The sequence below is a fragment of the Pundamilia nyererei genome, unplaced genomic scaffold (genome assembly GCF_000239375.1).
Source record: "Pundamilia nyererei isolate P.nyererei 1_Seehausen unplaced genomic scaffold, PunNye1.0 scaffold00056, whole genome shotgun sequence".
NCBI lineage: Eukaryota > Metazoa > Chordata > Actinopteri > Cichliformes > Cichlidae > Pundamilia > Pundamilia nyererei.
The window spans coordinates 768,429-780,664 of NW_005187457.1; the positions used below are offsets into that span (position 1 = coordinate 768,429).

Consider the following 12,236-nt stretch of genomic DNA (forward strand, 5'->3'; position numbering starts at 1 on the left):
AAGGATGCTCACAACGTTTGACTGGAGGAAGAATTTAAATCATGTCAGCTTTTAAACAAGGAGTCACTCTCTTCTCATTATTGCAAAAAGCTGACGTGACAATTGACTGGCATGTGATTTTGAAGGTTTTGATGTCACAAAATACATATGAATGATTTAAACTGCACTGTCAAACAGAGATTATGCAGTGAACTGCATAAAATCTGTCCATTAACTGGATTATTTTGCTGCTACAGCCAAGCTCATCCACCGCAAACATTTCTTCTCAGAGTCCAGGGGGCATTAGGTGCATAATAATTACCAGTGATTAAAGAACGATCTTCTCAGGAGGTTGGGGTCAGAGATCAGCACCCTGCACAGCGACTAGACGCTCCATTGTCATCCATGTCTTTTGTCAATGGAGTACCAGTTCTTTAAAAGGAAATGTTCTATCTGTAACATCTCCCACGCTCCGTGGTGGAAGGAGGAAATAACGGAGAAAGTCAAAATGAAGTGAAAACAGCAAATCTTTTTATTAGGACCACACATGGAAGAAAAAAAAAGAAAAAAAAAAATCAGGTTACAGCCAAAGTGTTGCACAACATGCATTCAGAAAATCTCCTAAGGGAACATTTCATATCAACTTCACAGTATAATGATATCAGAGCATTCAAATACGCCATCTAAAGAAAACATACTAATGATCAAAACCATCCACAAAGTTAATCAATGTATCATAAATAAAATAAATAAAAAACACTGATGAAGACTGATTCAGAGAAGGTTTTGATTAGTCTGACATATACATGGCTGATTGGCAGCAACAACAAAACCTATGAAGTAAAAGAGGCGATTAAGACACTGCAACTAGCATGTTGTTCATGGGTAGTGTTTGAAAATTAATGGGTAAAACAGAAATGTACCTGCAGTGTTCACTGCAGAATATCAGCTTGTTCTAAATACACATGAACAGGGAGGAAGGAGATTTCAAAACATTCAAAATCCCTGAGCTCCCAGGCACTTCAAGATAAAGAGCAACAGCTCCACGGTGTTTGGCTTTCAAACACTAATACACAGCCACACTGCATTACACTCAGTAGGCTCGATCTGAAAATTACGCCCACACAGAAAAACAGGAAAAAGAAGCAGAAAAAGACACGCACGCACACATACACACAAAATCAAAACAACACAAAACCAAAAAAATAAAAAATCCCCCCCAAAAAATAAAACTCAAAAAGTAGCACTCGTGAATCGGTTCTTTAAGGACTGCAAAGAGTCCCTCACAAAAATATGTCTTATTACTCAGGCATTAAAATATTCATACTTGTCCTGGTACCTCCAAAGATCATAAATGCAGCATTTAACAGTGTTCCTTTGAAAATAAAAAAACAAACAAACAAAAAAAACAACAACTCAGTAACACTGGCATAGATACATGTGAGAAGTTGCAGAAAAATGTTCTATTAAAGAAGTTATTAGATAACACTGGGGTCTGTATCACAAAGAGAGCTCCGTAGGTAATCCAGCAGCATTTGGCATTAACTCTGGTTTAACATCATCACAAAGCTGGTTCAATTTTAGCCTCAGTAAATAACAATGGTAACCAACACTGTATGATTAACCTGCTTCAGGCAGGGTTACCTTTCAGAAAAACAGACTTTAACAAGTCTTTCTGGGAAAAGAGAAAACAAAACAAAAGCTGGACTCTTCAGTATCCTGACAATTACTGAGCACTTTGCATTTAAAACAAGAGTTTTAATAAACAATTCGTATACCAGTTTGTCTTACTCTCATCTAGGGTGAGGCAATTATAGCTGCATGTCAAGTAAGCATACGGTTACAGGCACCATTTATTAACAGTTAAAGCAAATGCACTATTTTGGTCAGATAAACAAATCAGATTTGTTTTTGTTAATCTTTCAAAATCCAGAGACAATTCCTGCAGAATTCCAGGTTTTATCAATGCAATATCCAAATTAACTTGCTGGTGAATGTTTTGAACCTGAATGTGAACTCTGTCATATTTCATCACAAGACTATCACGGCCTGCATTAAATTCACTGTAAGAATAATGTGATATCAACTGACTATAAACTCAGTCAAACGCATCCTTCATTTTTGTGGATAACAAAGTTTGGTTTGGCAGCAGCGTGAACAAGGTGGATGAAAGGTGGTTACTACTGCATATCAAGTTAGACTAAACGCTACCAGAATTTCACAACACCAGTAGTGTGCGTAATAGAAGCTACACACCTAAAAAGACTGCACAGTTGACCCTTCTAACGCAAATAGTACACAAAAAAAGGAAAAGAAAAGGGCTTTAAGTTTCACTTCATATTTTTCACTTTGTTGTATGCGCCCCACCTGCAGGGACTGCCCCAATGTCTGACAACTACTTTTGCGTTAACCAGTGTGTAGAAACACTGCACTATAAGGCTGTAATAACACCTGCGCTGACATATTTTTTAATGCAATATAATTTTCTTCATTTGAATTATCACCGCTATCATCAGTATCGGTATATGGTGCCACCTTCTGGGCCAATTAAACCCAGATTTTACTGAGCCAATTTAGAATTAGCATTGTGATACATGTTAAGGCGGACTAAACTGCCGTTGATTTGTGATGCAGACCCCACTCAGTTTCTTTCTGTATATTTGTGTGTTACTAATGCCAGAGTCCTGCTGGTCTCAAAAAGTTACAAGGTCAAAAAGTAGTAAATATTGCAACAGACAGCATCCAACCTTGATCAGTTACAACCAGAAAGATGGTGCAATCCAGCTGCAGTTCTATTTTAATGAAATGTCCCCTCTGCTGTCTGCAGGCATCCTGTGCAACAGCATAATATGAGCTGATTGCTGGATGTATAGAAGTATGGCACTCCATTTTCCTTAGTTAGTTTTGCATAAGGTACTGATGGAAGTAGATGCCAAACAGAGAGCTTATGACCTGGCAGGCAGCCACCCACCAGGTGAGAAAGGCAAAAAACCCTCTGTAGAAAAGCGGTGTGAGGACAGATCGCAGCGCTGTGAAAGTCTCTGACAGTCGAGCTACTGTAGCTTGGATGTCTTCCTCCATGTCCTCCATCCCTTCTTCATCTTCATCTAGAGCTCCAGACAAGACAGGTGCAGCTGTGGGCATGATGATTGCTGGTGTCACACCAGGGGTATCCTGGGCACCTGTACTCCAGGAGAAGTCCCCTGCAACAAATAACTGGTTGTTATGTTTCACTAACATTCAGACTGCTTGACCTGTCCAATAAATGCCCAGCTTGCTGGTCAGACAGCCTTGGAATCAAGCTATTTTGCTAATTTTGCTTCTGGGGACAACAGACAGTTTTTGGGAATATGCAGGCCAAAAAAAAAAAAAAAATCTTTCATTTTTATCTGCCGCTTGCTTACAATTCCTGATTAATAAACCTAACCTAATGAAAAGTTAATCTTTGTCAGATGATTGCCAATAATGACCTAACTCATCAACAAATTATTTTCTTTTTTGCTCTCCACATGGCACAGTTATCTGCATGCAGTCAAAACCTGATTGATGGAAACCAGAAAACTTCCAATACCAAAATTCTTATCCCTTGCGACTGGCAGCAGTAGGTTTGCAGTTTCCTGACTAGAACCAGCTAAAATTAGTCCACTTACTCGTAGCACACAAATTTAATTTTACATTTCCAGGGCGGAATATAGTAAAAGTCTAATTTATTTCAGGGGGGCCTTTCTACTTTATTAGGGTAAAAATTAAGAATAGACAGGAGGGAAAGAGAGTGGGGGAAGACACAGAGGAAAAGGCTGCAGGTCGGCGTCTAACCCGAGCCGCTGCATTCAGCCTCGTGGTGTATGGTGGAGCTAAATTGCCACCTACAAAAGTCTATTTTTGGATCTGGTTTTTGGCTGGCTAATTTTTCATCGATTGCACTCTGATGCGAACTAATTTCCAATTAAACCTCATTTTCACCGTTATAAGGAACAAGATCAAATGTGACAACCGAGGCAAAATTTGCAACTTCTCATTTATATCAAGCGCCGTCACTTCTACCACATAAAATAACAAGTGACATAAAAGCTAATAGCTAATTAATTCCAATTCCATTAGTGCCTTCTTGTCCAATGCCAATGATTATCTATGAATGCAAAAATGCTCCACTCTATAGCATGACTCCAGGACTGCTGGTATTTTTGAAGTTAACTTTAAGAGAAATCTGTGAACCTTTTGTTCATCAAAAATATTAGGTTGGCAGTATTTATGGATACAAACTATCCACTTCAGACATGCTGAAACTATCAGAAATATTCACTTTGGTTTATGCAACAAACTGCCTGGATGGAGCTTCAGGATGCAGCACACACGGCCCTCGCTCACTAGTGCTCTTAGCAAATTGGCACAATCTGACATAAGGAGCAGTCAATTTAAAAATGAATTAATGTCTGATTAATTTCCAGAGAACTTCAGGCCTGTGAAAGTCTACATGGTTGAGAAAAAGTTCAAATATCAAGATGTGAGTTTCAGTGAGCATTTTACTTACCCAGTGCCTTAAGTGTCAGTGTTGAGAATAGGATGAGCAGAATTGGAATCAGATACTGAAGACTAACTACTGTCAGGTAGCAAAACACACGTGTAACCTGGAAGCGGGCACAGATACTTTACTCGACACAGGCACTCAAGTTTTTATTAAGAATTATCCTTAAATATTTAAACAGTTTTTTTAGTTGTTTTTTATTAAAAACTCTCAATTTGTCTGTTTATAAGATAAAAGCATGCAATACTGAGAAAGTTTAAAACTGCATTTGACCTTTCGTTGGATGTCAATTGCAGCAATACGTCCTGCCTCCTTTTTCATCTGCTCTACCCATTTTTGAGCTAGGTTGAGGTAGGCCTGGAGGTGATAACGGGTGAGACCCAGCCGCAGCACACACGACACCACGATGATCCAAAGACGCATGCTGTCAAATGTTTCGCTGGATACTCTGCAAAGAGTGAAGTTATCAGAGATTAGCCAGGTGTCCACTAAGCGCTGCCTAGAAGAATTCTTCTATTTCCTGATTGTTAGTTCTAGCTTCTCGAAGCCAATCAATCAGAAATGAGCACTCACAGAGTAACAGAAGTCTTTCCCATAGGTGCATTGGCCAGGAAGTCTCTTGCAATGGGTTTCACCCACAAAACCAACACAATGACTGGAGACAGAAAACCCATATGCAGCAGAATCCTGTCAGGAAACATTAGGGACACAACTGAAAGAGCAGAGTAGAGCTAATGTGTAGTAATAAAAGACATGAAGCACATGCTATTTTTCATATAACAATTCTTACTGGATGAGTGGACGGTCTGAGTTCATCTGCACCGCATCTAAGTGAGTTTGAGCCAGCCGCAGTCCAGGGAAGGCCAAGAGAGCTCCGATGTAGGCACAGACAGCAGCCAAACCAAGCTTCACTGTCAGCTTAGTCACTGGGATTCTGAGTTTAAAGCAACCACTAACAGTAAGTGACACCAATATTTAAGAAGGGCTACTTCCAGCACAGATATCAAACACAGTCAGGCTCATTCCTGTGCCAATTGAAAGATGACTCAACTCATATAAGATTTAATATAAATCAATTTTACTGCAACAAGCATTTCTTTAAAGACAACAGGTCAATATTTCAATCAGAAGTAATCTTTTCATGGAGATACGTACGACCAGTCAGCGTAGCCCTGCTGTTTGACAAAGATTTCCAAGTTGTCAAAGAGGCTGGAAAAACCCGGCTCTAGGCCGAACTCCAGGTAGTCCTCTCTGACAACCAACACTAGCATGGCCACAAGCAGACACAGAAAACCAAAGGCAAGGCACACTGAGCGCTCACCACCCTCCTCAGAGCGGAAGTAGTGGCTCATTAGGGTGTGAAGGGTCTTTCTGTGGGTCAGATGGTAAAGGAAACCAAATAAGAGGTGTTAAAAAAAAAAAAAGAAAAAAAAGGAGCTACATATATTTCAGTGATAATTTACCTTTAGTTAAACATGTATAAGACTTACAATTTGTAAGACATTTTTAATGTTTTTATATTAGTTTAACACTAGTAGTGCTTGTATTCCTAATAAGAGATTAAACGTTAGCTGTAGAAAGAGATTATTAGGATTTTAGGTTCATTCAGTACTATAGATAGTTACCAACTCATCTTCATTGATATAACAGCTGCCAAGAATGTGGTGGACATATCAGGATCTTCAGTCAGGAAAACATCACAAACTAATCTGGCTCTAGATATATTCTTTCTAATCTAGAGAGTGAGTGTTTTACATTTGAAGGATACAGACAGAAGAGAACAGTCAGGACACACCAGATGGCTCCAATATTAACCTCTTTGCTGGCATCTACCACACTATAGTAACACTCAGTGAAGAAGAAAACTCCGGTTGCATAGACTGCAAAATCTACAAGCCACTGGTACTCCAGGAAAAAGCGCAGCACTGAAAATAGAAACAAGAACAAAAAAAACAAAAACACAATCAAAATGAGAATTTCAATAAAGTTTCCATGCAGTGGAATATGCTGCAAACCACCGGCGGGACTTAACAGTGAAAGCTGGGCTTCGAGTAATATTTACTCTTGCACAACATTACTGTGATGTGGACGAAGAAGTATTTGTTTTACCGAGAGCGTCAATGACGTTGACTGGTGCTTTCTCCAGGTGAAGGTCAATGTCTTTGGGCACAGTGAGCGGCTTATTCTCCCCATTCTGCCGCCTATGAGCAAATAAAGGATGGAGAAAAAAAATAACAATGCAAGCCTGAAGCATGAAGAAACGGATGGATGAGAAACCCACTATAACGCTGTCATGGCGTAACACTAGAATCACATGATACAACTTTATAACTTCATGCTATAGCACGCAGTGGTCCTGCAGCATGAAGCACAGCCCTCCATTTCCCACCTGTCTCTCCTGTTTTGTTTGGGCATCTGCTTTCCTGCCAGGGCACACAGCTCTCCCTCTGAAGGGTGTTTGAATCGCAACAAACTGGAACAAACAACAAGCACATGTGTTAAAGCAGTTTAGTGCACTGTGTGAATTACGTAAAACCTGATTATATTACTGACAGTACCTGCCGTTGCAGAGGAGCCAGCGTGCAAATGAGCAATGTGGAGCCATCCTCTGCATTATGCTGGCGGCCAGTAAGCTGACCACAAGCTGAACTCCCATCAGCGCCTGTCAAATTAAACACACGCACTGAGTTTCCACCGTGCACTTGAGTGCATTGCGTTATTTTGTATAATGATGATGTAGAGAGCACGAGCGCCTTGTCTACAACAGTAAGGACTCCGCAGCAAAGTTTGAAGAGCCGTAGAGCTGGCTACATCACGGTTTGTTTACATATAACAGTCTGTGGCAGAAGCTAACTCACGTAGGACATTAAAGAGATAATAGCAGGAAGAGGTTACGTTCAACAGCACTAAGAACACGATACGCTGGTAGCCGCTGCAAAATGAATGAAACTGAGCAAATGGCTATCGTGCTAAATTTAACTGGAGGTCCACCACCTGTCAGTACAGCTGGTTAGCATTAGCAAACTAGCTCTAACTGCCTCCGGAACACCTAAAAAGCGCTCGTCAGTGGGCTTCCCAGCACTCTGTAAGAAGCTGTTTTTATATATAAGACTATAAATGAAGTTACCATCTCTTCTTCCAAACGGCGTCGTTGAAACGAGAGTAACTAAAACAGCTTCTTCTCATGCAAGAAAGTCTTTGGCATCTGAACCTGCCGACATGTGGAGCTGTTAAATGTCCCGGATGTAGTCGTGGAGACGGGAGATGCCTTCAGGTGCTCCGGGAAAGAATCGTAAATCTGAAATGTGAATCCCCATATGCCTCTGAGGTGAAAGTCAATCTGGAGGTAAAAGTGTATTTTCTACTAATTTTTTTTTTCTTAATTGGTTAACCTTCAGAGAAAACGAATCATTGTTTTCATAATCACACATTCAAATTGCTAATGTTGAAAGATTTTCTTTTTATCCAAAGAGTCACTTTAGATAAAGTGAACCATAGATAAAGTTAGCCTGAACCATTCCTATATTTTGCTTGTTTTATGTTATTGTATTTTTGCACAACTTTGTTGCTCGTGAAGCTTGCACACAAGAATTTCACTCACATGTACTGTACCAGTGTACCTGCACATGTGATGTGACAATAAAAGTGATTTGATTTGAACACCCAGGTAAAAAAAAAAAAAAGAAAAAGAAAAGAAAGAAAAGAAAAGAAAAGAAAAGAAAAGAAAAGTTGCGGCCAAGCAAAATTAGAGCCGCCTAAGCCTACTGCGGGCAATCAGTATAAGAACTGAAAGGTGAGAACCCTTGAGAAAGAAAAACAGTATAGGTAGACAGAAATACAATTTCTACTACTCCTGCCCCTTCCTTTTTACCTCTTTAACATTTTCAATTACTAATATTAAAATATGGATTTGGGGGATTTTGTTTATAATGTAGCAATTATAATGTAGCAATTAGGCATAGTATTTCACTTTCGCAACTTTACTGAAATCAAAATAACACAACAGCCATACTGTTGAGTGAACATTTTCCGATTACAACAGCCATAATCGGAAAATGTTCACTCGTTCACGTGAACATTTTCCGATTTTTATGAAGGCATCAGAATAACAATGCTTTGCTCTTAGTCCCCTGATAGAGACAAAAAAAATGCCACTGTGATAGTAAAAATATGATTGAAAATATGATTGAAAATTATTGCATCATTTCCCCCGGTTTTACGATTTGAACATACAAAAAATAATAGTGTGAAAATGTCTGTTAATTAATACATATTCTGCAGTATAAAAATGACAAACAATAAGGAAACTTGTAAAGAGGTTTTGCTTTTACTTCTCATCTCTAATTAAATGTAAAATTGTACCCTTCATCTTTCCTTGTTATTCTTCAGTGCCCCTTAATGCCTCTGTGTGATCCTTCTAATGATAATCTCCAGGTTTCATGCTTCCACCATCATGCATCTTAGCATTTCATTGGATAAAAACAAACATTATGCAGATTGTGAAGCTTAAAGTCTCTGATATGCTCCTGTTACTCTCTGATTTGGTATTAAAACACTAAACACCAGGGAATGAGTAAAGAAGAGAGCACACTTTCTGATGCTATCATGTTATTAATAAAGTATTATTTTCCCATTTTGATGGGTAAAAGAAACTTTACTATACCAACACAGTTATCTTCAAACCTGAAGACAAAGTGTATGTCTTTGCAATTTGACAGTGTTTTAACACAATCTGCAGGCATCGGAATACAGTAAACAATGAGTTGTTTGGGACCTGAGACAGTGCAGGAAACAGCTCGGTGCATCCTTCATGGGTGGTATAGTTTGTCTCTGAAGTTCCAAATGATCGTACACCCAGAAACATATCCACACTTGGCCTGAACATGCATTATAATGTCAGCTCATCCCATCTAAAGCCCCCAACAGTGCCAAGTATTTCCAGCAGCATGCCCTCTAAAGATCTTTTCCCAAGACCCATTCACAGCATTTAAATCTGTGTTTAGCATGTGTGTTCATGTTATTTGGCTGGTCTCCTGAAGCTGATTGAATTTCAACTTTCTGCTAATTGGTGGCAGCCCTTCTACTGAAGATGTGCCTGATCCTTCGCCCTGTGAATTTGGGTGCGAGAGCATGGCGCTTCAATAGGAGCTGTGAATTTGATCAAATGGAGCTTTGTGCAGTGAAGCAACAGCATCTCTCGTGGGCATGTATGAACCATCAGGCAAGCATCTGCAAACATAAATCAAGTGAAATTAGTGGTTTAACTCAATATCAAGCTTTGCGTGCGTGACTGATGTTTATGATCCACCTCCAGCCTCCACCTTCAGGCAATGCGTTTGTGAGATTAGCGAGAGTTTTAATTAGAATTTCACTTTTGCATATCAGCTTTTAAGACATAGAGCTATTTGTTAAGCCATCTCTTGATGCTGCTGGGTTATGAAATACACACTGAGTCATTTCTGGCTTTGTCTTTTGTGGATAGCACAGCATTCATAGATCATCCTGACATTGTGCAAACTCTGACTTTTCCAATGCCTACATCTGGCATTGATCACAAACAAAAGGAAATAGTAATTTCTTAAATATTTTGTATATTTTTCGAGACATTAAAATGTAATTCAGACCCAGAGAAGGAATGTCTCTGTCTGGGTGGAAAACATGTCCATCATTATCATCTTTGACACAAATGCAAATCCTTCTTCCTGTGTTAGCCATCTGTGGTTGAAGTGCTGGGGCAGAAATTACTGAGGAAAATGGACACAAATAAAATGCAAATTCACCACAGACTACAAGTGGCTCCCCTCCCTCTGCTCAGATCGGGGGGCCTCTTGGTTCCCACACCACTTCCCCGTGTTTCTCCCAGGGTGCTGCTGGGATACCGACGGCTGCTTCTGAGCCTGCAGCAGAGACGCAGCCCTCCCATTGGCTTGTCTTTGTTCACCCTCATGCATGACATTCATCACCTGATTTGAATATATGCAAATGTTGCAATGGTGCCCCGTCAAAGGAAACACTCCCCCCACCACCTCTCTCGTCTCCCTTCATTTTCCCCGCTCTTTTCCTTTTTGTCTCTTTTCCTAACTGCTGCCTCCTCTGCTGTGTGGGAACCAGCTACGGAGGGCCAGATCTGCTTTGTCACATGGATTTATTTAAAAGAGTAGTGAGAGTCATGATTGTTAATTACCAGGCATATATTATAAGGAAGGTTACACTGCATCTGTTAAGGCGATTCACTGCTGAGGCATTATCTTTTAAAAAAACCTGATCCCACATCTGTTTCTACAGTGTATACAAGCCAAACACTGTCATAGGTGTCAAATATAACAGTCTGGTTGGTTATTTCCTTTCAGAGTGATCAAATAGCTTTTATTTATCATGTACATTTCTGATCACTCTCCATTAATAAGAAAAAAATGCATTTCTTTTAACCAGCCTCAAGGAACTTAGTATCGCTGCAACAGGAGAAGCACAGATGTTCCATTCAAAATGGCTCTGTGCTTGAATGCAGCAGCCATACTACCAACATGCACCAGCTCAGGACCAAATATAATTCAGATCATTAATATTATTATGCACACCTGTGCCTCTTTTACCTGCCGTTATTTGGCAAAACGTGTCTGTGAAGGAGGTTGATTGGAGGAAGAAAAAGAAAATCTAAGAGAGATTACTGACCAAAACCATTTAATGAGTGCTCTTTGTAAAAGCTTACATGCTATAATAAAAACAAACTGTAGTCCCACACCTGCTGTGTCTCACCCACAAATGAAGCCTTTGAGATGCGTATTGGCCTTACATCTGCGTATTCACTGACCTATCATGGCCGTCTGTTTTCAGATTCAGAGACAAACACGGCAGAATTGGCTCAGCTTGATTCTGCTGCGATGCGTTAAGCTGTTGCGCTGGCGTCTCCTCACACGGTTTCTGGATTTGGGAGACATGAATGATTGCACACTTTAGATTGTAATTACGCAAATGTACGACGCTAATTCTGTTTCACCGAGTGCTTGTGTTTCCGGCAGCATAGATGATCCCATGGATCATCCACTCGCTCGCATGCACAGATGAGTGATGAACAAGTACACGCAAAAAAAAAAAAAAAAAAACCCACGAGAAAGCTGGTGCTTGAGGTATTTTTTAACTTCTCTTTGCCAGAGGAAACGACAGTTACACTCACTTAGCCAAAGATGAACCTTCAGCATCTCAGTTTTCTCAACCACTACTGTACTCGACCACTACATCATGTACTCGGTATAAATTCCATGAATCCGAAGAATATCAAGTGTTAACTGGACGCACCTCTTTTTTTACTCCAAGAAAACATTTCTTGGGGTAATATTTTGTCAGCCCCATGGGGGAGTCTTCTTACTCTTGGAAAGAAATTTCCAAACTCACATGCTCATTGTGAAACGTTATCACTCAAATTTGTTGGTACACTAGGAAAAATGTCAAACAGACAAAAATGTATAGTTTTTTTCATTTAGGAAAAAAATTAAATAAATCTACCCCCCTCCCCTAATTTTTATCTGCGCAGTCACATTTTCTAAATGACAACCGCTGTGCTTGAACTTGACCGACGGAATTGCCTGGGAAAAGAGGCGCGACTTTGGCCCTTTTGCTCTCCTCCTTTATGGAGTGGGGGGCTGCTAGAACTGATGTCAGCGCTCATTAGCATAAACTCCAGCCTGTTCCCAATTAAACCAGGAAAGCAGCAAGACCGTTCCTCTGTTTCCAC

General features: G+C 40.0%; 1 protein-coding gene across 1 annotated transcript; it reads right to left on the reverse strand.

Annotated features, from left to right (window-relative positions):
- Positions 1-2,447: 2,447 nt before the first annotated feature.
- Positions 2,448-7,780, reverse strand: tmem161a (transmembrane protein 161A). Its single transcript, XM_005734001.1, has 11 exons — positions 7,632-7,780; positions 7,063-7,166; positions 6,894-6,977; positions 6,614-6,705; positions 6,273-6,429; positions 5,660-5,875; positions 5,295-5,438; positions 5,078-5,191; positions 4,778-4,952; positions 4,511-4,607; positions 2,448-3,182 (listed from the first exon to the last, which is right to left on the reverse strand). Exons 1-11 carry the CDS (start codon positions 7,632-7,634, stop codon positions 2,878-2,880), a joined length of 1,491 nt encoding a protein of 496 aa, XP_005734058.1. The 5' UTR covers positions 7,635-7,780; the 3' UTR covers positions 2,448-2,877.
- Positions 7,781-12,236: the final 4,456 nt, after the last annotated feature.